Genomic DNA, 25793 nt, shown 5'->3' with positions numbered 1-25793 from the left:
ATAAAGTACCATCCAAAATGGAGTACACATTACACCTGTTAGTATGACAGACACTGGAGGAGTTTGGCTTGAAGAGCTATAGAAGAACACAATTAATTATAAATCATATAGGTCTGTGTCAGTCCTTTATAAAAAAAACTGGTAGGCTAGTCTAGAGCCTTTGCAAGTCAGGTGCACCAAACAAGTTAAACAGTCTTCCAAGAAGTTCTTACAAAGACACCATCCATTGGTTGCATCCCAGGCCCATGAGGCAGTCTTTCAGAACTGCAAGCACTTCCATTCATTGAATGTGCAGATGACATGTGGGCCTGACCTAAAGATCAGCCACTGGATCCACCCATGACCCCATGATTCTACGCAACAGCACACTTCTGGCCTACATGGAGAGGCACAGGGGACAACGGACCTGGATAGTGGGTGAGTACAAACCGTGATAAAATAGCATGTTTAAGCTGAAGTAAAAAAGGGGGGTATAGCCACAGAAAGCATTGCATGGCAAGAGGAGGCACTGTCAGCACATCTGCACCATTAAGGGGGGCATCCAAGGGTGCATGCACACGGCCACCACACCTGGACCCACACATGGTGATAGACACACATCGCTGCAAACACAACTACACATCAGACCAGAATGCACTGCAGTTCACTTCCACATCTCAACACCCAATAGCGAGACCACCCAGGGCCCCAGATAGGCATCCAAAGTGAGAGGAAACCACTCCCAATTCCCTAAAGTACTATGTTAATTAAATATCGAGGATTAAACATGTACGTGAGCATCACAGAGATAGTATCCCATTAGAGCATTGAAACAAGTATCAACTGTTAAACCATTTGTTGGTGCAATGCACATTTACCATAATTCAGTGAAACAGGCGCATCAAAAAACAAATGCCTACTTCCCCTGATCAGGCAGTCAAAACAGTATCCCCATCCTGTGGGACTCCATGCACCACTGGACCAGTCCTATCCAAGCAGCCTTGCAGGTTGAACCCGGGGCACACGGCTCCCACTGCCCTTTGCGCGATAATGGAATGGAATATTCCTACACTCTATTATAGGTACAAACTGTGAGTCTATTCCCATTGATGATGAGTACACGTGGCCCATGCACCCCCTTACCTATAGTGCTGTGTACACCCGTGAACGTAGTCATCCCATGTGCAGTCAACCTTCATACGCCACAGGACAGCCACCTCAACGACACAGGGGGCATGTACAGGACAAATAATGCATGGCATGAAATTGGAAGGATGGACACCCATCACACATTTCATGACCCTGCTGCTCACAGGAATGTCCATGGTGCATTACGGCTGAATGTACTGAATCTGCACACCCACGCATGGTACAAATGCCTGATGTTGTCATCTCATCCCATGTAGGTGACTCAGGATACCCGCAGCTCACCTGGCTGATGACCCCTGTGCGTGACCCTAGAACACCACATATGCATTGAATGTGCTTTTGTACTTTTGAAGGCACGATTCAGGTGCCTGGATCACACTGGAGGGGCCCTCATGTACGCCCCGGACAAAGTAGGCAAAATCGTCTTGCTATGTGCAATGCTGCACAGCATCTGCCTCAGGCAGAAAGTTCCCTTACCCCCTGACGCAGACAGGCAACACCCAGGGGCTGATGATGATGAGGACCATGCGGCCGGGGCCAAGCCAGATGCACACAGGGATGGGGTGAGGATGGGAGGCTGGCCAGACAAGCACTGATTGACAATTATTTTTAGCACAGTGACTGGACACATAACGCAACTTGCACATTTTGAATAAAGAACACTAGTACACAATCATGATTGTCCTTGCATTTTGACTGTTTTCAACAGGCTTTGATGTATGTGAAACTAAACCCATTCCCCTTTCCCCCACCCACCACCAACTCCCCTGCATACAGTCCCCCCATCCCCCACCCATGATCAACTCCCCTGCACACAGTCCACCCACCCCCCACCCACCACCAACTTCCCTGCACACAGTCCCCCAGTCCCCACCCACCACCAACTCCCCTGCACACAGTTCCCCCACCAACTCCCCTGCATACAGTCCCCCAGGCCCCACCCACCACCAACTCCCTTTCACGCAGTTCCCCCTTCCCACACCCAAACATGTTTCCATGTGATGGACCCTCCGGCCGACAGTTCAAAGTCCAATCCCTGGCTACATGGCTGCTTCCATGTGCACTGGATTATGGAGAGTGATGTAGCAGCCTGCACTTTGACCTTCGTCATGGGGTTCCCTGTTGGGATTCCTCAGTGGGGGTGGTGGAGGTAGATGGGGTGGAGGCAGGGATTAGTATTTGCTGCCGGAGGAGGTTGTTGTTTTCCGCCATTTGTTCTCCGAATGCAGAGAGGCCCTCGCATAGCTCCCTTACCCTCTGCCCGAACCCCATGAGAGATGCTGTACATGCCTCCACCACCTTCCTTGTGCGGGCATTGTCCCTGGCCATGGTCTTTGTAGCACCCTTTGTGGCACGGCTGATGGCTTTCATGTGCCGATTAGGTTCCATGGCAAGGCCCTCAATCATCAGATGACGTGCCTCTATGACGTCAAGTCATGCCATCACTGCAGCCACGGGATTAGCAGAGGTTGTTGGGGTGAGGCTGTGCTGCCTGGGGGGGCTGTCCTGCCTGGGGGGGGGGCTGTAGCACCAGTTGGGGTAGTAGTGCTTGGCGACTGTAGCACCTGGTGGGGCTGTTCTGCCTGGTGGGGCTGCCAGATGATGAGGCATATGAGGATGTGTGCTTGTCAGCCACTGGGGTGTAGGCACGGCAACGGCATGCCCAGGACTGCGGCCTTGGGCTGTGCACCTACAAAAGGTCATGGCACTCTGGTGGTGTACTGATTTCAGGCACTTGCATGTGTTCTGGTGTGGGGGCCACAGCTGTCTGCTGGTCGTCACTGCTTGCCCCTCCCTCCTCCTGTGCTGTTGATATTGGGGCCGCTTCAACAGCCTCCTCTTGGTCGGGTCTGGTGTTTGTGACCTCGGTGTTGGTGTAGTCCTGGAGGGCTGGGTGGTTGCTGTTGGCATGGCCCTGGAGTGTTTGGCCCTTGGTGGTGGTGTAGCACTGTTGCAGTGTGGAGTGGTGCGGTGGGTCTTCCGCCTTGGTGTTCCTTGTCGGCCTCTTTGTGGGGTGTTGGTGGAGGCGTGGCTGGGTGCTCGATGGGATGGCCCTGCTACCTCATCCTCTCTGGACGCCTCAGGTGATGCCTGCGTGCCTGTAGGGGACATAGGGGATGGCATCAGGTCACATTCGCTTGTTGTGGCATGCCTTGCAGTACTCAGGGGGAGGGGTTGCACGGGGCGGTTGGACTCATACGCGGGTCTGGCCTGCTTGCATTTTGCACTAGTTAGTATATATGGGACATGGTGAGGGAGGGGGACACACTTTGGAATGTGACTTCCCGGTGGTAGCATGGCAGGGGTGGATTGTTGGTGTGAGCATTGTGTGTTGCATGACACATGGATGTGTCCCTTGGCTGCTCATCCCACAGCTCTGGCTCATAGGGGTGGCCTAGGTGCACTGGCACATGGGTGCTGCCATGGGTGCCTGTGGTGGCTCCCACACACTGCACTCAGTCACAATGCCCGGCTCATGTATATACACACTAGGGGATGATGTGGTGGTCTGTTCAAATTACATTTGGTATTGGGGGTTCACTTACCTTCGGCCTCCTGGGTGGCAGCGCCTGCCTCCACTCCTCCGACTCCCTCTATCCCTGCCATGTCGATGATGGTGTTACACCGCTTCTCCCATGGCATAAGCTCCGGTAGTGGTGGCGGTGATCCTCCTCTGGTTGCCATGCTGTCAATCCAGTGCTGGGCTAGGATGCCCCGGATGCAGACCTGCAGTAACGCTATTTAGGCTGGGATTTCGGGCGTTAACATTATTAACATCGAGCATTATTAGCGTTAATGCCGGGAATGTGTGCGTGTGTTTGCCGACTTGTGATACAGAGGTCTCTGCGCGACTATTCCCGTCGTTAACGCTAGTAACGCTCGACTGAATTAACAGCCAGATACCGCCCAATTAGTGATGAGGCCCTTAATGTTGTTAGAACCAATAAATATAGTTGTAATATTTGTAATATGCTTTGTTAATATAAACATGCAAAATAAAAGTTTGAAATGGTAGAATAGGGTAATGAGTGTTTCATATAAAGTTGGAGATGGATTGTTATTAGGGTGTACTTTAAAAATAGTACGAAATAAATGTAGAGGTAATGTTCTGAAGAGTATATACACTAGAAGAGAAAACAGCATTCTGCAATTTTCTACTTCTGTTTTATTGTGTAAAACACTGTGGGCCTCATCACGAGTTGGGCTGTAGCCCTTAAATGCTGTGGTAACGGTATTACAGCCGCATTGAAGGGCTGGCCCTATCAAGTGTTGGGCGCTAAATGGGCTGTTTTACCTCCAGCCTATCTCTGGAGGTGAAAATCCCCTGTTTTCTGCTGTAATACCGCTGGCTGTATTATCCCGCATAATTAGCGCTGAAAATGCCCCATTGAATCCAATGGACCCAATGTGGAATGGGGATTTACCGTTAACACCCAACCCGTGATCTGACTGTAATACCGCCGGACCGATCAGTGCTAGGGCTATCACAGTCCGGCTGTATTACAGTCGGGATACAGCCCAACTGGTGATGAGGCCCTGTATATTTTAATATGTACAAGTGTTCCCAAAAAGTGCTAGGTTACATACATGGTTCCATGTACATTATTTTTAGTGTGAGGGAGAGAAGAAAGGCATGACTGTTAACATATGAAACAAGTAAACAGTAGGTTGTAGATACAAAAACTATTGTAACGCTCACCTGATTCCCGTAGAGGCGCCGGTCTTGACTGGGCGTATACCGTATCTTCAAAGGTGATGTGTAACACACGGCTGGCTCTTTGGGCTGGACCTCTGTGCACTGTATGTCTGACTCGAAGGGTAAGATGTCTGCAGATAGAAAATATGGGATTAAGGAACTGGGTTATTGAATGTCTCTCTCTTCTTCCCTTTCTCTTCTCCTGTAGAACCCCAAAGGTTAACGCTCTCACCTTAGGTAAGTGAACGCCGTGCTCTCCATCTGCCTCGGGGCAGGGTGCTGTAACCAGTTTCTTCACTGGATAAGGGGAGCAGGCCTCTTGACTTCAGAGGACTGCTGTCCGTCGTTTACTGCACGAACGGTAAGTTTCGAGTAATTCTAATGTCTTTAAAGTCTTTAGTAATGATGTTTCTTGTTTTGCAGGGCTCCGGCGATGGCGGATGACGGGCTGAAGTGAGTTGAAGATGGAGCCCGTGTGATGAATAGAAGCGCCTGGAAGCACGTAAGTAAGCGCTTGTTGCCTGCTTCACGATGCGCTCTAACTGTCTTTTTATTTTGCAGGTACAAGTTCGGAGTGGCTGCAGGGTGCCGGAATACCCACTGGGTTAGATGTGGAAAGGAGTAATGGCTCGTGAGTATTAAAGTTCCCCAATGTCTTTAAACGCACCTTGTTTTGTCTTTCAGATGCGGGATGCAGCGCCGAAGGCCTCCGGAGCGTGCGAAGAGTTGGTAAGCTTTTGTCTTTCAGATGCCGGAATGCAGTGTGAAGACCTCCGGAGCGCACGAAGAGTAGGTAAGCCTTTGTCTTTCAGATGCCAGAATGCAGCGCAAGGCGTTGGTGACAGCCGATGGACCAGGTAAGTGAAGAGCTGTCACTGAAGACCGTAATGCTAACCTGTTCTTTCTTGTCTTTATAGGTGTTGCTGAAGACTGGATTCAGGATGGTAAGCCGTTTTCCTTAGGCCCAGGATCAGATGCAGAAGACACGATGAGCGTTCTGCTGCAGAGGATGCAGAATAACGCAAAGCAAGATTCATCCATCGGGTGTGGTTTAAATAGCCTCCTGTAGTGCTTAGGTGTCTCCTTCCACAGCCACGCCTAGGAAGAGAAGAGTTCCAGTGTTCTGAATCTAGGGAGTGGCTCCTGCCCCACCCAACAGGAAAAGTAGTTCCAAACAGAAGAGGATCAGAGGCTCAACTGGCAGGCAAGTAAGCAGCATGGTCTGCTGCAGGTAAGTCCACCCAAGCATTATGAGCCCGGCACTTCCAGCGCTGGGACTGGGCATATTTATGAGCCTGGTGCCACTGGCGCCAGGACTGGGTCCAAAAGGTCCCAATTGGGACTGGTTGGCACTCGGAACCTGGGTTATGGATCTGCTTCCAAGGGAGTTGGGAAAACCCTGACCTTTTGGAAGCAGAGATCATGACAACTATATAGTACAATGTTTGAAAAATAAATCATATGTAACTACTGATTAGAGTTTTAGGGAATCATTTAGGTATACTGTGTTTACTTATAATGTGTAAACGTGGTGAAAATAAGTAAGCAAACACTGTTTTTTAAAAAGTATTCTAAATGAAATAAAACATTTAAATACCTTACTGAAAGGGTTCATTTGTTGAATGTATAAGTAACTTCTGTATGTAGAGAGATGTTTTCAGAAAAGTTGTCCAATCTATCCAGTCATTAAACTGTGCATGTGTTTCTATTTTGTATGGTAGGTTTAAGAAAATTGTCTTTAGCTTCTTAGGTGTGCAGGTGGTCAAAAAAGGATGCATAACACATAATGGCCCTCATTACAAGTCAGGCGGTGGACCATGGTGCTATTAGCACCATGGTCCATGCCGGATTCCGCCATGGTGGATGGCGGAATTACCGCCCCATTCCAAGGTGAGTGGGGCGGTAATTCCCCATTCACCATTTGCCCTTCCCCATTCCCATTTTTGCCCCATAGGGCATAATGGGGATGGGGAAGGCGCTAATTACGGCACCGTAAATTACGGTGCCGTAATTAGCACCAAGGTCGCTTAGCGCCTTGGACTTTAACGCCTGCAAAAAGCAGGCGTTAAAGTGTGAATCAGGCGTTAAGGGTTAACGGCGCCGACAGCGCCGTTAAACCCTTAACGCCTGACTTGTAATGAGGGCCAATGAAAGAAGTTATCAAATGGCAATTTTTTTTTTACATTTATAAAGCGCCCAAAGCGGCTCTGGGGCATTGTGGCACTGTTACAGCTGTGTTTACTTAGTTAAAGGGAAAATGACATGAGTGCCTCTTTGTGGTTCTTGGTTACATTGAATCTAATACCAGACAGGTGAATGTTACAATGATACAGAAATGGCATAGTTACAGTCTCAAAGGTTCTGGTAAGAAACAGAATGCCCCTGCCAGATGGCAGGAGACCTTTCCCTGGATGGAGGAGTGAGTGGGTAGTAAATCCAGTGGTGAGCTAATTGAATATCTCAATTTTGAGAGATTTGCGGAACGCTAGGTGAGAGGTCTCCTTTCGAAGGGTTGTAGTGAGGGAATTCCAGTGTTTGTGAGCAAAGAAAGAGAAGCTGGTACCGCCTGCTTTGGCCCTTTTGAAGGAGGGGACTTTGAGCTGATTATACTGATGTAACCTTTTGGGTCTGGAGGAGGTAGCTCTGATTATTTTTTCAGCAAGATAAAGGGGGGTGGCTTTGAGTGAGAGGTATTTATGGGTTATGGCTAGTGTCTTGAAGAGTATCTGATCTTTGGCAGGAAGCCAGTGAGCATCTTGTCTAGCGCGGGAGATGTGCTCCCTTTTGGGAATGCTGAGGGCAGCCCTAAGGGCATATTCTGAATAATTTGAAGTCTGTTAAGATTTTTGGATGAAGTGCCTGCAAATAGGACGTTACAGTAGTCTAATGTAGATATAGTTTTATAATTTAGAGTAATACTCAAAAAGTATTGAACACTGCGTACAACTATCAGTGCCAATAGAAGTTTAAATAACAAATCTTAGTTTTTAAGATATTTAAATATGATGTGTACATTATAAAATTAAATTATCTACTTCTCATGTGTGTAGGTGGTCAAACAAAGAACGCACACTGATTTGATAAGAAGTATGGAAATGACACGTGTTAGGGTATTAGTGTAGATTTTGCTAAGTCTTAATATGTTTACACACAAAAGTTTTTATTGTCTACCTATTATGTGAAATATAGGCATGACTATACTTTAAAAATAATAATACTTAAAATAATGTTACACTGTTGACATGTTTTCATCTATTTATTTGTAAAACTGAAGACATAGTTAGGCTGTGTGTCTTGGTTTCCTGGTTAAGGTTGCATAAATTAATCTGCAAATTTGTCATTTAATAAAATAATGTTTGTACAGTATTTCAACATATCTTCATTGTAGCGAAATGGCTATTGGTGTACGAACTGTTGATGTTATGGGCACATCTTTTTAGAATTTGCTGATGCAAAACCCAGTTCATAGTTACCTAAAGGGTTAGTATAGTAGAAGTGATATAATTGCATTTTTTACCTAAACTGCACTGTAGCAGCTTTTAGTTTTTTAAAGTTTTATTTTCTGAAGGGTGTTTTTTGTTACAATGTTTGTTTTATAAAATTGTTTACATTTTTATTTTACATGTTATTATATACATATACTTGTAGAAAGTGAGATAGTCTATAATTTGTAAATGCATATATATTGATTGTTAAATAGTTAAAATAACTGAAGAGAGTTTTTTTATCTGCAACGAGAAGTTCTTTTCATCTATAGTATGATTAATGAATAAAACCTGCTAATGGTTATGTACTGGGAATACAATCAGTATTCACTTGGTACCATTATGAAAAAAAATAATAATAATAATAATAATGTTGCTTTTATTTTGTTATAAACTACATTTCATTTTGTTTCAGAGTTACTAATATGGAAGCAAGAAGAGAACATGAATAAAGGTTTTTGGTGAGTTATTTGATCAATATGATTTATAAATCTATAATGCAGACACAGGGTTGTACATTTTTTAATATAATTTTTTGTAGCCGCGGCTACAGCATCAGCCAATTAATTGCAGGATTTTGCTTACGCGGCTAAAGTGAGCAACGACTGGGGTGCTTTTATTCGCGTCTAAACTGCTTCACCTGTTAGCAGTGTAACCGCGGCTATAAACAAACAATTGGGGGATTTCGATTACTGCAACTGCATAAAACAAATTACAATAGATATTTTGCAGTTTGTGTTAAATTTTATCTATATTTATAACTTAAATGGTGGCCCTTAAAAGGGCTGTTTTGCGGGATGCAAAGATGGGGGTGGACTAGGGGAGGAGAACACATAAGGATGAAACACATAACAAAGGGAATTAAATAAAAACCAACACATATTTGTTTTTGTATTTTCTGTCTTTTTAAATTTAGAAATAAAGGGTGGAAAAAAAATGTCCACTTAAAAAAAACTAAGCATGATCAGCGATTAACTTCAGGCATTGCTCAATTGTGGCATCTCCCTTGACTACCCATTCAAGGCATTGTTTACACATGACATGTATCATGGAAATAGCGGTAGCCGGTAAAACAAGAGTCTGTGCAGTTGACACTGCTGTTGAAGTTGAGGCTTCATTTCCAGTTGGTGATGTTGTTGCACTGGTGGATGAAGGTGCTACAGGTGGTGCTGATGTCCGTCGATGCAAGGAATGGGACCCATGCATTTTCCTTTTATGATGTTCGTGTGCTTTTTGATACTCATCATCAACATCATTCCAGTGGACTCGCACTAGAAGATTAATCATAATAGATGTTCCGAGGATTTGAGAAGAAACATTGGAAGGCCCACAGAGTAGAGTTGTGTTGCAGATAGTGCAAAGTACTTCCTTTGCCTCTTTTCGGGAACAGTGTTTTTTTACTTGAAAGAAGCACCAACTGTCGGCAGTGCTTTTCATTTCAGTTGCCTTCTTCGTCAGTGACGATGGATTCGGAACACAAACGATAACGTCATCATCACTGCTGCTAATCTCGTGGTTGGACTTATGTAAAATAATAAAAATGACAACACAGAAAAGACAATGGGCCTCATTACAACATTGGCGGTAGATTTATTGGACGCATAGGTGTAGTTGCGTCAATGAATACGAGCATGTGATTGTATGGTCTTTGCGCGCGGCTAAAAAGATGCGTATGCGCGAAGCTGCAGTGTGTAATATGTTTGGCTCTAAGGTGACTGACATGGATGCATAGCCGCGTCGATGTCATTCGACGTGCTATTGGTTGATTTTGCACACGCGGATGTCGTGTGACGGCATGGGTGTAGTCGCATCAATGCATATCGATGTGCCATTGGCTCGTATGTTGACGCAGCTACACAGCGTAAGAGCTCCATATGCGATTGGCCGGTAGAAAGAGGTGCAAAGCCACGTAGCCGCGTCAAAGGAATTTTGGGCCTTTTATTGACGTGGCTGCAGCCATTTTGCAGGTTAACCACAGCTGTAGACACGGCTATAAAACGATTTTTTTAAATAAAACATATGTACTTATGTATGTTGGCAGTTGTGTTGTAAAAATGTGTTTTAAGATATATTGAGGGGACTCTTTGTGCACAGTCACTGTAACAATTTAATACATTTCTATTCGTAAACAGTACAAATAATTGCGAACTCTTTTAAAAGTTAAATTAATTTGGAAAGAAACATTTTTAAGAATAGGGTTGCTTGTTTGGGGGAATATGGGTGCATAATTGCTTTTTATTTTACTTTGCACACATGACACATTGTTTTCATTAGCCCAGTTGGCAATTATCTATGGAATAACAAAACCCTTGAAATTCAAGGACAAAACTTTAGTTGCAGGGACGTTAAGGTGAGAACTTACCGCAACAAAACACCTGAAATTCAAATAAAGCCACCTTAATTTCATGCCCCTGTTGCACAGTCTATGACCACAATGATGACATCGAGATCACTAATTACATTACAACAGTAATTGGCATTAAGCATCACCTTCAGCCATGGTCAGTGTTCATGGCCAAATATATTTAAACCCATGAATGGGTACAAATCATGGGGCCTCATTACACGGAAGGCGGTAAGGGTTTACCGGTACCGGTAAGGGCACCGGTACCGGTAAACCCTTACCGCCTTACTAGGAGGTCCCTTTGCGGGTCCTCCCTTAACGCCTGGTTTTTACAGGCGTTAATTACGGGACCCGCAAAGGGACCTTGGTGCTAATTACGGTACCGCAATTTGCGGTACCGTAATTAGCACCTTCACCATTAACATGGAGCCCTATGGGGCTGACTGGCAATGGTGAAGGGGCAATGGTGGATGGCGGAATTAGCGCCCCCACACACCTTGGAATATGGCGCTAATTCCGCCATCCACCAAGGCGGACCCGGTAAGGTACCGGCGGCAGCCATGGCGCTAATAGCGCCATGGCTTACCGCCTTCCGTGTAATGAGGCCCATGGTCTTCAGTATTGGACAGTGGTCACAACATTCACCTATGTGCACTGAATATTTTAAAACACTAACAGGCTACCAACCATAGATGTTGGCCTTTATCAGTGGATGCAGCTTTCAACCGTGTCCACTGTATATTATGTACACTGGTCAGGCACTAGCCATGGACTTTAGTGCAATACTGGCCAGTGGTCACAATCTTTGGCTGTACCCACTATATATTCTAACTTATAAATGGGCCTCAAGCCATGGCCTTTGACCTTGAGCAGTTTGTACATGTTTTGGCCATGTCAACTGTATATTTTAAAATAATAAAATTCAATAAGTGATGGCCTTCGGCCGCGCCCACAGTGTATTATACAACACTAACCAGCCACTAGCTATGGCCTTCGGCCATGCCCACTGTATATCATATACACTAACCACCCATTAGCCATGGTCTTCAACACAATACTAGCCACTGGCCACAGCATTTGGCTGTGCCGACTTTATATTCTAACATATTGATGAGCACTGGCTATGGCCTTTAGCCATGGCCACTGACTACAGCTTTCAGCATTGCCCACTGTATATTTTAAAACAGTGATGGGCTACTAAGAATGGCTTTTAACCATGCACATTGGTATTTTTGAACACTAACCTAGCACTAGCTATGGCCTTTGGTGCTGGCCAGTGACCCCAGCCTTTGTCATGGCCAAGTCCACAGCCTAAATTGTTATTAAGGTAATCAAAGTTTTCATGAGCTAACTTATAAATTATGTTATGTCTAATTCCATTCCATTATTGATATAATCAGTTATATAAAATGTAATTAGCATTGTCATCAGTGATGTGATTTGTAATGTTATCAGTGTTCTCATACAACATGCAATTAGTGATGTCATCAGTGATGTGATCTGTGATGTCAACATCGTGGTCATAGGCTGCGCAACAGGGGTGAGAAGTTAAGGTGGCTTTAGCAAAATTTCAGGGGTTTTGATGCATTCTCACCTTAACGCCCCTGCTACTAAGGTTTTTTCCTTGAAAATATATATATATATATATATATATATATATACACACACACACACAGAGGAGGGACATATACATTCAGCAGGGAGATATTCACAGAGGAGGGACATACACACCAAACAGTGACACATGCAGTGAGGAGAGACATATCCACTGATTAGAGCTTTGCAAAACAGATTTATAAACTTAGAGAGAAAAAAGGACCCAGGAGTGACATATACAATGGTGAAGGATGTATTTGGAGGCCCATACACCTTTGGTATTCTTTGACGCAACCTAAGATTCCAGAAGTTCATCACAGCAACTTACACTGCCACCAGGATTCAACTTTTCAAAATAAGACAAATCCAACCCTCCATCTCTCCTGCCACACAAATCTCTACACATAGTCTCTTAAAACTTGATTACTAATGGATCCCACCTTTTGGTCTTTCCCTCTACTCTTTCTGTCACCTAAACAAAATTCTCAACTTCGATACATGTATTCTATACAACCTACCAAGGGCCGTACCCACCTCTACACACTGACACCACTTTTGATGTCTCACCATGTAAATTTGCTCTCTCATTAAATTCCTTTTCCTTGTCTACAAATGTATCTATGGTCTTGCCCCGAGGTTCCTTTCAGACTGAATCACTCATTTGGTCTTCCTCCCAAACTCTTCAATCATCCTTTCTCTTCATCCTCTTTGTTCTCTGACCCCCTGTATCTCCTCCCATGTCTGCTCCTTCTCTCTTCTTGCCCCTTTCCCCTGGAATGCCCTTGCTCCCAGACAAGAATGCCAGCCCATCAGTTGAATTATTTAAGACAAAACTCAAGATCCACTTTTTAACCAAGGGCACTTCCAGTCCCCTCACTGACCCTCTCAAGGTGTCCCTACTCTATCCCTCCTGAGAAAGTCATACATGTCACATGTATAATCACTAGGCCCCTATTGGCCAACCTATGTAAGTCTATCCCTAGTTTCTGCCCCCACTCTATGTTTCATACAACCAATACATCAATTGATCTACTCTTACTCAGGCCCTCGTGCCCTATTATAAAGGCATGCTACCAAGGGATTGTCTATGTCATCTACACCACTTCCGATGTGCACCATTTCGGCTCAAAATGACATTCCTATTGTTCGATAAATACAAATACAAATGTATGCACTGAGAATGTACTTAAGCATTGAACAGCAACACATACACTCAAGATGGATACACATAAACCTTGCAGGGACATGTACTCTGGGGAAAAGATTGAACCCTCAGAAGGGACACAGGCACTTGGTAGTGATATATTTATTGAGCATGGACATGCACACAGTAGAGGGACACACTCATCAAGCACTGACATGTACATCAATTAGGCAAACATATACTGACAAGGACTACAGACCTATGCACTGATGAGGGACAAATATAAGAAGGAGGGGGAAATACTTTAAAGAAGGACATGCACACCAAGCAGGAAGATATTCACTATGACAAGTACATACACAGAGCAAGGATAGATTCACTGATGAAGGCCTGTGACACAGTATCAACAGAACACAAAAGTCAGAAATTACATTCAGTGATTTTTATTTATTGTCGGAAAGGGTGGGGAGAAAACCTATCGATTTCAAATAAAATACAATAAAACTATAAAGCTGTCAATCTGGGAGTACTCAAAATGGCATGGAATTTTTTTTGGGGGGGTTCCCCCGCAACCCCCCCAATTGACTAAAAAATGTGATGGGTTTTTTCGAAAAATAATTTGCGGTAAAAAACCCAGCAAAAAAACATCCCGCGACGAAAGGACGTCGTACCGTGTAAGGTGTGGATAATGTTCACCCTCACACTGTGGCTCAAACTCCTATCAGCAAGTAGTTCATCCCCTTTGCTTAGATATTTTGTCAGACTCTGTTATTTCAACCCACTTGCCATGCCAGCTTTCATGGGCTGTGGCCTCCTGTTCAATGTTGGGATTTTTTCAGGCCTCTATTCCAATCTAGTCTTCCCCAGAGTGTGAGATATAGACCTTAATAGGCTTTCAGCATTCACTGCTTCTCTCAGTGTGTTCTCTGTCAGTGTATGAGATATAGCCCCCAGAAAGCTCTGATCTCTCTGTGGCTCCCTGTCTGGGTTCTCCACACTCTGGTTGGCAGGCAGGTTAGTGAAATTTACCACTGAACCCTGAGCTCCTTTTTAGGGCTCCTGTGCCCATTGATTATCTAATCTCATTTCTGGTAGGACTCTCCACTTTCACTCATGCAGCTCTGCTCATCACACTGGGATGTGAAGTCGTTGGAAAAAGCCACAGCTTTTACTGGTGTTTCCTCTGGGAACCAGTGATGGGAGTGAGACTTCCCTGAGAGTCGTCCTGAGGCATATATCAATACAATAGACTTTCTGTCCCCGAAACCCTAGTGCAATGGTAGAATGCCATGGGCAGCCATTTCCTTTCTCAGAGTTAAATCAGAGGCCTGCCACAGTTTTTATTTATTTATTTATTGTTATTTTACACTTTACGGTTGCTTTGTTGGTACCTTCAGTTACAGGATCAGATGTCATCAAGTCCATCAGGAGATTAGAAGGAACATAAGGGAAGCCCACTGGCTCTCACCACCCACGAGGCCAGCCACAGTTGAAGGAAATCTGGGGAATCCTCCACATACTGCCTCAAGGTAGCGCATCACACAGCATGTGGGCGTATTGGGGGTTACTCGAGTCCCTTCATACTCCATAGTCGAGATATTCTATGTGACTTTGTCAAAGGACAATTACATGGAACAGTGATAATTTTAATGCGGTGTGAAGAACAGCAGCAACATTTCTCCCATTTTTTCCATGTTATTTCCATGTTGCTATACTCTTCACCTTTCGATTTGGAGATGCCCTGGCTGGTGCTTACAGTGATATTTAAGAAACAAACATAGCATAACTTTCTAAGCCAGGTATTGCCACTATTCCCTCGATCTTGGCATTATATACAGGTATCTGTACTATTTCGGAAGCTATTGCCACCAGGTGCCTAGGTACTCATGCAATGTTACAGCTAATGCCATCATAATCCAGGTGTTCATACCATATACAAGGTACTGACATCATATGACCAGGTAGTTACACCATTTGATAGTTATTGCCATTTTATGCCCAGGTTCTCAATCTATGCTCCAGCTATTGGCATCATAGACTCAGGATACCTGACCGATGCTCACTCTGAGTTATTTCTTACCCAAAAAAGATGAATGCTTCCAGACCTGGGACCACTACACCATTCTTCATGCCCAGGCCTAGGTTAAACTAAGGATAACTAACATATGCCTGACTCGCTCCGCTGTCAACACAGGAGATCATGGTGACGCCTTGTGTTCTCTGGCCTTTGCCTCAACAAATTTTGAAAAGGCAGGTGAATCGCTATCCCATGGCACGCACTGCAAGTGTTGCCACCGACTGCAAGTCCAAGACCCACTTCCTGCATACACCTCTCAAACTCCAAACCAAACACAAGCACACACCTACAGCACAACAAACACTGCAACAACAAAACAAAAAACACACATAGACTCACACAACAGTACACGACGACTACCGGCCGCAAACACCCCAGGCCCAGCCAACGGACCCATCGGGCTGAGGCCGCCAACAGCACATCACTGCTCTCTTGCACTTTTCCAGCCTCCTCCCACTAACTCGCCCTAGCTTTTCCCCTCTTTCAGAGCCGCCAGAGCACCAGGGGACCACCCAGGTGGTGATAGTGCGTGGTACAAATGTCCTTTAACATTAACATTAACATTAACATTAACATTAACATTAGAGTCCTCTGTGGCAGCATGCAGCAAGACTTCTGCAGGCATACCTTTCATTGTCCATTACTCCCAACCTGTGCCCTTTAATACCTCAGTGGGTGCCCTTGACATGAAGGGTGTGCTCTTGTCACCGAAATGGCATATCACCTGAGACTACTAAACATATTCTGCATTCTCATTTACACAGTAGGTCTCGATGAGTAGGGTTCATCAGCATCCTGTTTGCGGATAGGAGCACTGCTGTGATGTCCTGCCAGAACTAGACGGCATGCCTGCTGTAGCCAGTTCTTGAAGTTTGGATGAGTAGTGGCTATGGAGAGTAGATATTAGCCAGCCCTAGCAGGGACAGAGGGACTTGGAGATTGGCGAGCAGAGGGGAGGCAGCCACTAGTGTCCCAGACGTCTTGTCAGGTTGTCAGGTAAGGATCAGACACATGCAAACCCTGCAATAGGGCTCCCTCATTGTGGGAACCTTCGGGGGCACCCGTGCCTAGATGGGGAGCAGGCGCCACTCGCGCGCCTTCTATCAAACCCTGAGTGCATGGCTTACTTGCCAGTATGGAAGTCTCCTAAAAGCATTACTGGGTTTGATAGAAAAGCAAGAGCTCTTTCTGTAAATCTGGCTTGTTGAACAGCAGGTGCAGACAAAGACACACTGCAGGGTTAAGGTAGTGTATCCTCAGCACTAACCTTATAGAACATTTAAATGGGGGTTTAGGGCCAACACAATGCATACACATCCCAAAATAAGCTAATCCTTTATCACCATCAGCTCCTGTTACCTGAATTTTGCATTTGCTTGAACCTCCAAAAAGGGTATGCCTTTCATTCCCAATGGAATGTCTCCAAATCCAGGTCTCGAGGGCCGGATCCATGCCGGGTTTTCAGGATACCCCTCATTAATATTCATGAGATAAATTTCCATACAGTGACTCTAAAAGGATGCAAATCTTTCCTCATGAATATTAATGAGGGATATCCTGAAAACCCACAGGATTTTAGCCCTCAATGACCGAATTTGGACAACCCTGGTCTAAAGAGATCAGTCCATGTACTCATTCCTCCAAATGAGATCTTTCAGAAGAGATATAGAAGTGTATCATTTTCTAGAGATAAAAAGTCTGGTAGAGTGCATTGTTCACCACATTAATACTGCATTTCAAATGTATCTATTCTGAGGGTCACATCAGGGCGCTCCCTCTACATGTTTCGGCTCACAACGTGCCTTAATGCAAATATGTTCTGACCCAGATTCTAGAATTCCAAATATCACATGTGTTGGGGGATGACATTAATACTAGATGAAAGTAAAGCTAGGTTGTAGAATCAAATGTGTGTTGTTATTCAAAATAGAAAATACAAAACAAACTAATAATAAGGATTGGCAAGACTTCAAAGCCACTGACAATCTCTTAGAGCATCCATGTACGGTATGGTCCAAGTGTTACCGGCGCAGGCGAGGGACAAGGCAGCCAGAGGCAAGTGGGGCAGGATGGGTTAGTGATGTGGAAATCGGGGCTGGGTTGGGCAGGAGATAACGCGGTGGAGCACAGGGACGCACTTACCTTCGTCCCATTGGGGAAGATGACAGCCTCCTGCTTCCGAGGAGGCTTGGAGTGGGGATTTACCATGTGATGAAGGCCCAATTCCAAGCCTCCTAGTTGGCTAGTAGGCCGCCCCCCACCCCGTGCCGGGGTGTTAATGGTTAAAAAATGTAATGTAGGGGGTAAGGGTAGACACTTTTGGTATCTAGGGGTATCTACATCGCCCCTAACACATAGATAGAGCCACTGAGAAAAACAAACCTAACACACAAGATATTATGCTCTACTCAAGGAGTTGCGGGCGCGGTAAAGAACGGCAGTCACACTCAATCTCCTATTCCCTTATACAGGTAGCACAGGTTGCGAAATCAGTTGCACTGGCATCCAACAAGACAGCCTAGATTCTCTCACACAACACAAGAGACCTGGCTGTGCCCTGGAGCAAATGAAAAGGTATGGTACGTCCAAGAAGGTTCTGCTAGTGTCGGACCATTAGATATGCCAGTCTCCCTTGTAGAGTACTAGATCAGCTGAGGCACTTGGGTGCCCCACATGGTAGAAAACTATGCTAGGGAGTTACACCAGTGCAGAACCCAGACCCTCCACCACTTCGCTAATATAGCCCACCGCATAGAAACTTTTGTAGGCCGTTGTCTTCCATGGAAGATTAAGTCAAAACTTCTAAAGAATAATCTCCATTAACTTCAACTTCCATATTAATTTCAATGGCCGAGTCTGATGAACAATTATAGCCAACATATGTCACTGAATGCGCTCTAGACTTTCCAACATAATTCCTTCATGGACTGGATTCAAAGTGCCACTGAAAAAGGAGCCCTTGAGTCCAACAATGACAGAAGAATCAATAGACCTTTCAGCAACCAAAGAAGCCCTGCAATCACCGGTGGCTCTCCAGATGTTATGGACTTGAAATGCCATTATCTCTTTCCATTTGCCACGCTTGCTAGGGCTGATGGGAGTTGTAGTCCAAAACATCTGGCGAGCCAATTGTTGCAGACTGCTATAGTGGTCTTGCCGTTTATGATCCCCTGCTGCATTGCAGAGTTACCGAAGCAACAGCACGCATGGTCAGCCTTACCCATGTTTAATGTGGTTTTACTTTGATGTTGGCACTCTCAGGATGGGGGGTGGGAGCATGCCTGATTTGCATATGGTCTTTCCCCTTCTGTAATGGCTTGGCAGGCGAAGAACGATGGTCTGGAGGTTTGCCCAGAGCAATGCCAGAGGTCAAGATTAATTCTAAACCTTCCAGCCACTACCCCTTGAGTTTTGCTCTAGGCACTAGCAGGGTGGCTTCTAAAATCGTGGGCTTGTACATCGGAGGATCATAGCATTTTGCGTACAGTGACATTTCATAAAACGGGTAAGACAGCTCAGCGAGTTAAGTGCTTGCTTCTGGTATTTGTGTGGATCCTCCTGGACACAGGTTTGGAAGCGAGCAAGCCTAACTCAGCCCTTCATCCTCCCGAGGTCAAAACATTGAATACAATTAAATGGGTTGATAATAACATCTATAATTACATCACTTAAAAGTGGGACAAATCCAGCAAGCAGCTGCTAGTAAAAGGCGATGTTATCACAATTCCAAAAATGATTACTGTCCACACAGGGCGTGTAATAAGTATACACACGTTTACTATTAAACAGAACGAATCAGATCTTCAAACATGCATTACTGGTTCTCAACAGCACAATGAGTGTTCAACGAAAATATTATTAAGAACAAAGTAAGGCGCAAGATTATTCGGGGTCGCGCCGGGCACAAGGCAAGAAAAGAAACACTGGCAAATTATCTCAGCCAAAACATATGTATCTGAGTCATACGCAGTTCCTAGCGTAATATCAAGCCCCTTCACAGCAAAAGGCAAAATGCACTAAGCTACATGTATCCATTTCTTTTTGGAGATTTGCATCTCTCTGTACGTGTTGCCAAGCAGTCACTTGGCAGCGCTGCACCCGGACCACGGGGTAACAGAAGACTCATTGACACAGGGGACACCCTACTCCAGTCCAGGGCTTTGGTTATGGCCTAGTTTTACTTAAATCCCTTGTATTCAACTGAATTGACCCAGAAAGCAATTGCTGGATAAATGAACGCCCCGGACTGAGGAATTGTGTCCCAGATGACATTAGCATTCTTTAATCAGTCTTGAAGATGTATGTCCAGGATGGTATGAGCGTTACTGCCTGAGGACTATTAATGCTAGGACATGCAATGCTAGTGCACCCTCTTGCAGGAGACGGTCATTAACAACTCCTGGCAATGCTGACCACGCAAAGTCGCAGGAATTTTCTATTTTCCTGGGCATTGCCTGGGTGCTGGTCAGAGAGACCATGAAAGAAAGACCCTGATCCCTATGATGGGGGCCGGCAACGAAATAGGATATGAAAGGGACCTCAAGGGGTGCATACCCTGGCAATGCCTTGCTGAACTAGTGAACAATGGGTATGAATTTTTCATGAAAAGTGCCAATCGGGAGATTCCCCCCTTAAGTACTGGAAAGGTGGGTGTTAGTTCTTTTGTGTATCAGTTAAGACTCTTTCCTAACCTTGAAAATTAAACATGTGTGACAATAGTCACTACAAATATCCAAGCAGATGAGTGACAGCATCTCATTTAGAGATGGAGGAGGGATCCCCAGGAAGAGGGTCAACATATATCCTAAACCAATGGAATGCACAGATTGAGTCCAAAAGCTACCAGGGATGTAGTACACCAACTTCCATTTCAGTACATAGAGATCCAAATCCGGGAATCAGAGATCCCAGAGCCTGCCAGGGTAAGATAAGCTAGGGAAAGGTCCCCCTCTGGACTCCAACCCCAGCACAGAGCACAGACCAGTCTGAAAGCCATCAGGGAGTATGCTGGCAATATTAGTCCCAATGGCCTGCACAGGAGAGGGGAGAAGAAGAGAGGAGAGGAGAGGAGAAGGAAGAGAAGAGAGGAGAAGCGAGGAGAGGAGAAGGTAAGAGATGAGAGGAGATGGGAGGACAAGAAAAGGAGAGGATAAGAGAGGAGAGGAGGGAAGAGAAGAGGAGGGGAGACGAAAGGAGAAGAGAAGAGAGAAGAAGGTAAGAGAAGAGAGAAGAGGAGAGGAGAAGAGAGGAGAGAAGAAGGTAAGAGAGGAGATGAGAGGAGAGGAAGAGGAGAGGATAAGAGAGAAGAGGATGGAAGAAGAGAGGAGGGGAGAGGAAAGGAGTGGAGAAGGTAAGAGAAGGGGGAGAGAAGCGAAGAGAAAGGACAGTTCTCAAAATACAGATAATTAGCCAACATTGGGTTCCCAAAGACCAAAGGGCAAAGAAATACCAGGGGAGCAGCAGTGAGAAGCACTTGGCTCGTTTGAGGAAGGTTGATTTTGCACAGACCTTAACAGGGCACCTGAACTTAACATGCCACTGGGCCTTAAAGTGGTGCCTGACATTGTAGAAGCCCCTGCCAATCACAAGAAGCTCATTAATCCATTACCCGAGTTATCTATTCCCAAGCAAGAGCCAGGAAGTCCATGAACTGTGGGTTAAAGGAAACCAAAAACCCATGGACATGAAGATTAGTAGACACAAAGCACCTGGGGGACGACGGGCATGAGGGAACAGCCAATCATGAACACATAAGCTAATGGGGAAATGGCTACACTCTCTAGCACGCTGTCCTTGGTAATTACTCTATCAATACTTGTATATAAATAATCCAAAGACTCCAGACTTTGGTGGAGTAAGGGCAGAAGTCCAAGGAGCTGGGGCAAAGTTGAAAAGGAAAGGAGACTGGAGAAATAGTAGATGGTCAAGCCAAGAGGGTCAGACCAGAATAAAAGCTATGAAACAAGAGGTAGACAGTCCAAGAAGACCACATAAGAAACCAGAGGCGGTCAAGCCAAGACTGGCCACACAAAGCTAAGGAGCAGTGGGCACTTTTTCCCCAGAAACCTAAGAAGTGAGCAAGGTGCGATATGCCCAGTAGGGACCAAGTCAGCGAGTGCTGGCTCCCCAAGAGTGTGGAATGAGCAGGGCTCTAGGTACCCTGGACTATGACAGAACCAAAGACAGAGTATTGCATTCAGCTTGGTGCTACAGCCCAGATGCTGGTGGTAGATGCAAGACCACCACCTAATTAACAACTTAATTCCCAGAAAGGGGGAGAATGCATAACAGCTTTGTTCATCGAGGGACCCCTAAGGCAAGAGGTGGCCAATCTAGGTCTGGCCTCTGTAACTGTTGTGAGGGCATTGATTTGTCTTTTCCTGAGACCATGACAAAGTTCATGGGCCTCATTACAACCCAGGTGTTAAGGGGTTAACGGCGCCGTAAAAGGTGTCAGCGCCATTAAACCCTTAACGCCTGATTACGAGGTCCCTTTGCGGGTTGCACTTTAACGCCTGCTTTTAGGTAATTTACGGTGCCGTAATTAGAGCCTTCCCCATTCCCATTGAGCCTTATGGGCCAAAGATGGGAATGGGGAAGGGGCCATGGTGAATGGGGAATTACCGCCCCACCAACCTTGGAATGGGGCGGTAATACCGCCTGGGTTGTAATGAGGTCCCATGACTTATGCAAGCGAAATACCACAGTCAGAACAAAGACCGAGCCGTGACAATGACACCATCATCCTGAAAGAAATGCACGGGGACACTCTCAAAATGAGACTGTGAGTAGTTTGATGAATGTTGTCCTCCGGAGACACCTGGAGGCTAATATAGTGTGCTACCTCCACATACATCGTGTAGGCATTGTTGTCCTTTGTAAATAAAGTTGTTGAAAGGCATTTCCATGTGTTATGATTGTCTGTTGATTTCCCAGACTGTGATCAGACACATATCAGATATGCAGAACCTGGATCGCTGATGTGGGATCAGATTTTAAAAACATTTTTATTTTATTTATAACACTTGGCGGAAAATTTACAGTGAACGTTACAGTTGTCCCTACACAGGGCACAGTTCTACACATAGCACGCATTACAATGAAGGATCACAATAACTCAGGATCTAGCATTCTATTCCGAGGTATCCACCATACCAGGAACAGATATCGCACGTAAATAGTCCTGGAAGTCTTCCCATATGTCCGCAGGTCTGCTTCTAGGGGGCAGCAGGGTTATATATAGCTCACCCATGTCATTTGCCCGATTACATCATGTAGTCACCCCTCCGTTGTCAGGGGCAGTTTTTGCTTCCATTTCGAGTAGATGCATCTTTTGGCTATGAGTAGGCTCAGGTTTAGGAATCTATACTTAACTTCTGCCATCTTATCGGTATATCCCAACATACAGACTCTTGGAAGTAATGTAAGCTTCAGCTTCACCACCTTAGTTAGTATTAGACCCCCCCCCCCCGCGCCCCTAAAAAGGTGACAATTTAGGGCATGACAAATATTTGGAATAGGTCTGCATCCTCTGCTCTACTCCTGGGGCAAGTGCCCTCACAATCTGCACTTAATAAACGAGTCCGGGAAGAGGAACAGTGCAATCTATTGAGGACATTAAACTGAATGCACCAGAATTTGGAGTTGAATGAGACTTTCTTAGACATGGCACAGATCATCTTCCACTGCGAATCTGAGAATTCCATCCGAAGATCCCTCTCCCATTTAGCCCTTACCTCAGGCACTCCCTGTCTTGTGCCAGATAAACCCAGCTTGTATAGCATGGAGACACACATTTTATCCGTTATGTTATTGTAAATGTATGACGTGCATGGGTGTATAGGCGGTTCTTCAGGAAAGAATGGCCAATGCGCTCTGAATGCTGGCCTTAAGCAGTTATAGTACAACAGTTGTAACGGCAAATCACCTACTTTAATTCTAATGTTATGCCACTCTACAAAGCGACCTTCCGCATACATATCTCCTATGACCCACATGAATGCTGCACCTCAAGACTTCTCTATGGTCCCATCAAGAGTGGGGTGGAGGCGGTAACACTGAGATGCCCCATAATGGACAACTTTTTTCATAAGGAGACTCCATCCGCTGCCGTCTAAGAAGCCTCTTCCATGCCTCCAAAGTTGCCCCCACAGGATCTACTGGTTTATCTGAGGTGTATCCCCCCCCATCAATAATGCTTCCAGGGCGACTCTTCCTGCCGTCATACGTTCAAACGAAAATGAGGGGGGCAATCATATCTTTTAACCCAGTAGGTTGCGTAGTAGACTTGTGCCACCAGATAATACATTTCAAAATTCGGGGCTGCAATGCCACCCTCCTCATAGGGGAGCACCAGTCTAGTCCATTTCAGTCTAATGGGGCAGTGTGCCGACACAAATGCCACGCACAACATTTGAAGTTCTTTAAAGAAGGCATGCCACGGCCCCAATGGTATATTGTGAAACAAGCATAAACATTTCGGTAAAATCACCATCTTGAGGAGTGAGAGTCTCCCCATCAAAGACATCGGCATCTGGCCCCAGCTCAATAACTTGGTCCTTAGTTGAGTCATGTACCACGCAAAGTTCTCTTCCTCTGTCAATCCAGGTGACTCTGATATGTGGATCCCCAGGTATTTAATTGAGTTTGCTACCCATTTAAGTCCATTAGTGTTAGTCGGTTTAACAGTCTTGTCGGTCAGGGGGAATATCTCTGACTTATCCCTATTTAAATGTAATCCAGAGTACTTCCCAAACTCGTCCACTGCCCACACTAGTTTAGCCATGTTAACTTCAGGTCCGCGACCAAACAATAGGATGTCATCGCCATATAAAGAGGTGACCTAAGGGTGCCCCTCACAATCCAAGCCCTACGTCATTATACGTATAGCGTATTAAGTCCGCTGAATGGTTCGATCACCATAGTAAATAGCAGCGGTGATAGTGGACAACCCTGTCTCGTACCTCCAGCGATCAGGAACTTAGCAGACATCATACCATTCGTACACACTGTCACCACTGGGTACATGCAAACTAGTTTGATCCACCTAATAATGTTTGCTCTGAACCCATAGTTGGTTAGTACATGAAATAGAAATGGCCAGTAGACTGTTTTGAAAGCTTTCTACATGCCCAATGATATTGCTACGACCTGCAATTCCACATATATTCTAGATATAACATTATACAATCTGCGCTGATATAATGCTGTGGACCACCCCAGAATAAATCATTAGAGGCAACAGTCTATTAGCTATAATTTTTGCAAATATCTATGGATCGGCATTCAAAAGAGGGAGTGATCGATAGCAACCACGCTCCCTCATCACGCTCCCTCGCACGGTTGCCTGGTTTTATCAGAAAAGTTATAATAGCTTCCTGAACCATCTCGGCACTGGCGTAACAGGGGCCCCTGCAGTCCCCATAGTACGGGGGCCCCGCAACCACATGGCCTGGGAGAGGGCCCCATATGGAGTAAAAATAAAAAAAAATATCTTTTCAAATTCTTTTTTTATGTTTCTTTTTTAATTCACTCTGCATTTATAAAGAAATAATTTCTGTTATAGAAAGTATTTCTCTATGAAGGCAGAGTGAATACAAAAAGAAACTTTCTTTTTGAAGTCCAGGGCCTGCCCCCACCCCATGACATGAGGACCCTAGGCTAGAAACCGCCATGTGATGGGGTGGGGGAAGCGCGATGACTTCAAAAATAAATAGTTTATTTTTTAAGTCACTCTGCCTTCATAAAGAAATGATTTCCATTATGGTTCAGTCCATAACAAAAATAAAGTCTTTATGAAGTCAGAGTGACTAGAAGAAGAAACTATTTATTTTTGAAGTATTATGGCTCCCCTCAACCCCATGACGTGTGCGTTTGTGAGTGTATCGTGAAAGAGTGCACACAAATGTATGCGTGGCTGGGAATGCTTGTATGGTGATAGGATGAACACTTAAATGTAAGGGTAGCTGCCTGGGTGTGCCTGTATGGTGAAAGAGTGCACAGTTAAATGTACAGGTAACTGTCTGTGTGAGTGTATGGTGAAAGGGTGCACACTTAAATGTACGGGTGGCTGCCTGGGTGTGCCAGTATGGTGAAAGGGTGCACACTTAAATGTATGGATGGCTGGTTGTGCGTGTGTATATATGGTGAATGGTGTGTGTGCTTGTGTTCAGGGGTGCAACAAAACCTACATTTCAGGGGGGCTAACCCTTCAAATGTTGGGAGAGGTGCTAACTTCACGTGTGGTGGGCAGGAGCAAACTTATTTGTGATGGGGCATCTCACTTCTTTATGCATTTTAATTAGACTATTCTAGTGCAGCTT

At 45.2% G+C, this 25793-nt stretch overlaps 1 protein-coding gene across 2 annotated transcripts in view; it reads left to right on the top strand.

Moving 5' to 3' along the window:
- LOC138481476 (Y+L amino acid transporter 2-like) overlaps window positions 1-25793 on the top strand; it is a 703293-nt gene that overhangs the window by 20463 nt on the left and 657037 nt on the right. For both annotated transcript variants that reach the window (XM_069613638.1, XM_069613637.1), the window contains exon 3: window positions 8726-8771. Coding sequence is in view for 1 of the 2 variants with exons in the window: in XM_069613637.1 (XP_069469738.1) it covers window positions 8755-8771 (17 nt within the window). In the remaining variant the exon portion in view is untranslated. The remainder of the gene's footprint in view (window positions 1-8725; window positions 8772-25793) is intronic.

This window comes from Ambystoma mexicanum, chromosome 5p, assembly GCF_040938575.1.
Source record: "Ambystoma mexicanum isolate Mex_15411 chromosome 5p, UKY_AmexF1_1, whole genome shotgun sequence".
NCBI lineage: Eukaryota > Metazoa > Chordata > Amphibia > Caudata > Ambystomatidae > Ambystoma > Ambystoma mexicanum.
This window is presented reverse-complemented; position numbering and strand designations above follow the sequence as displayed.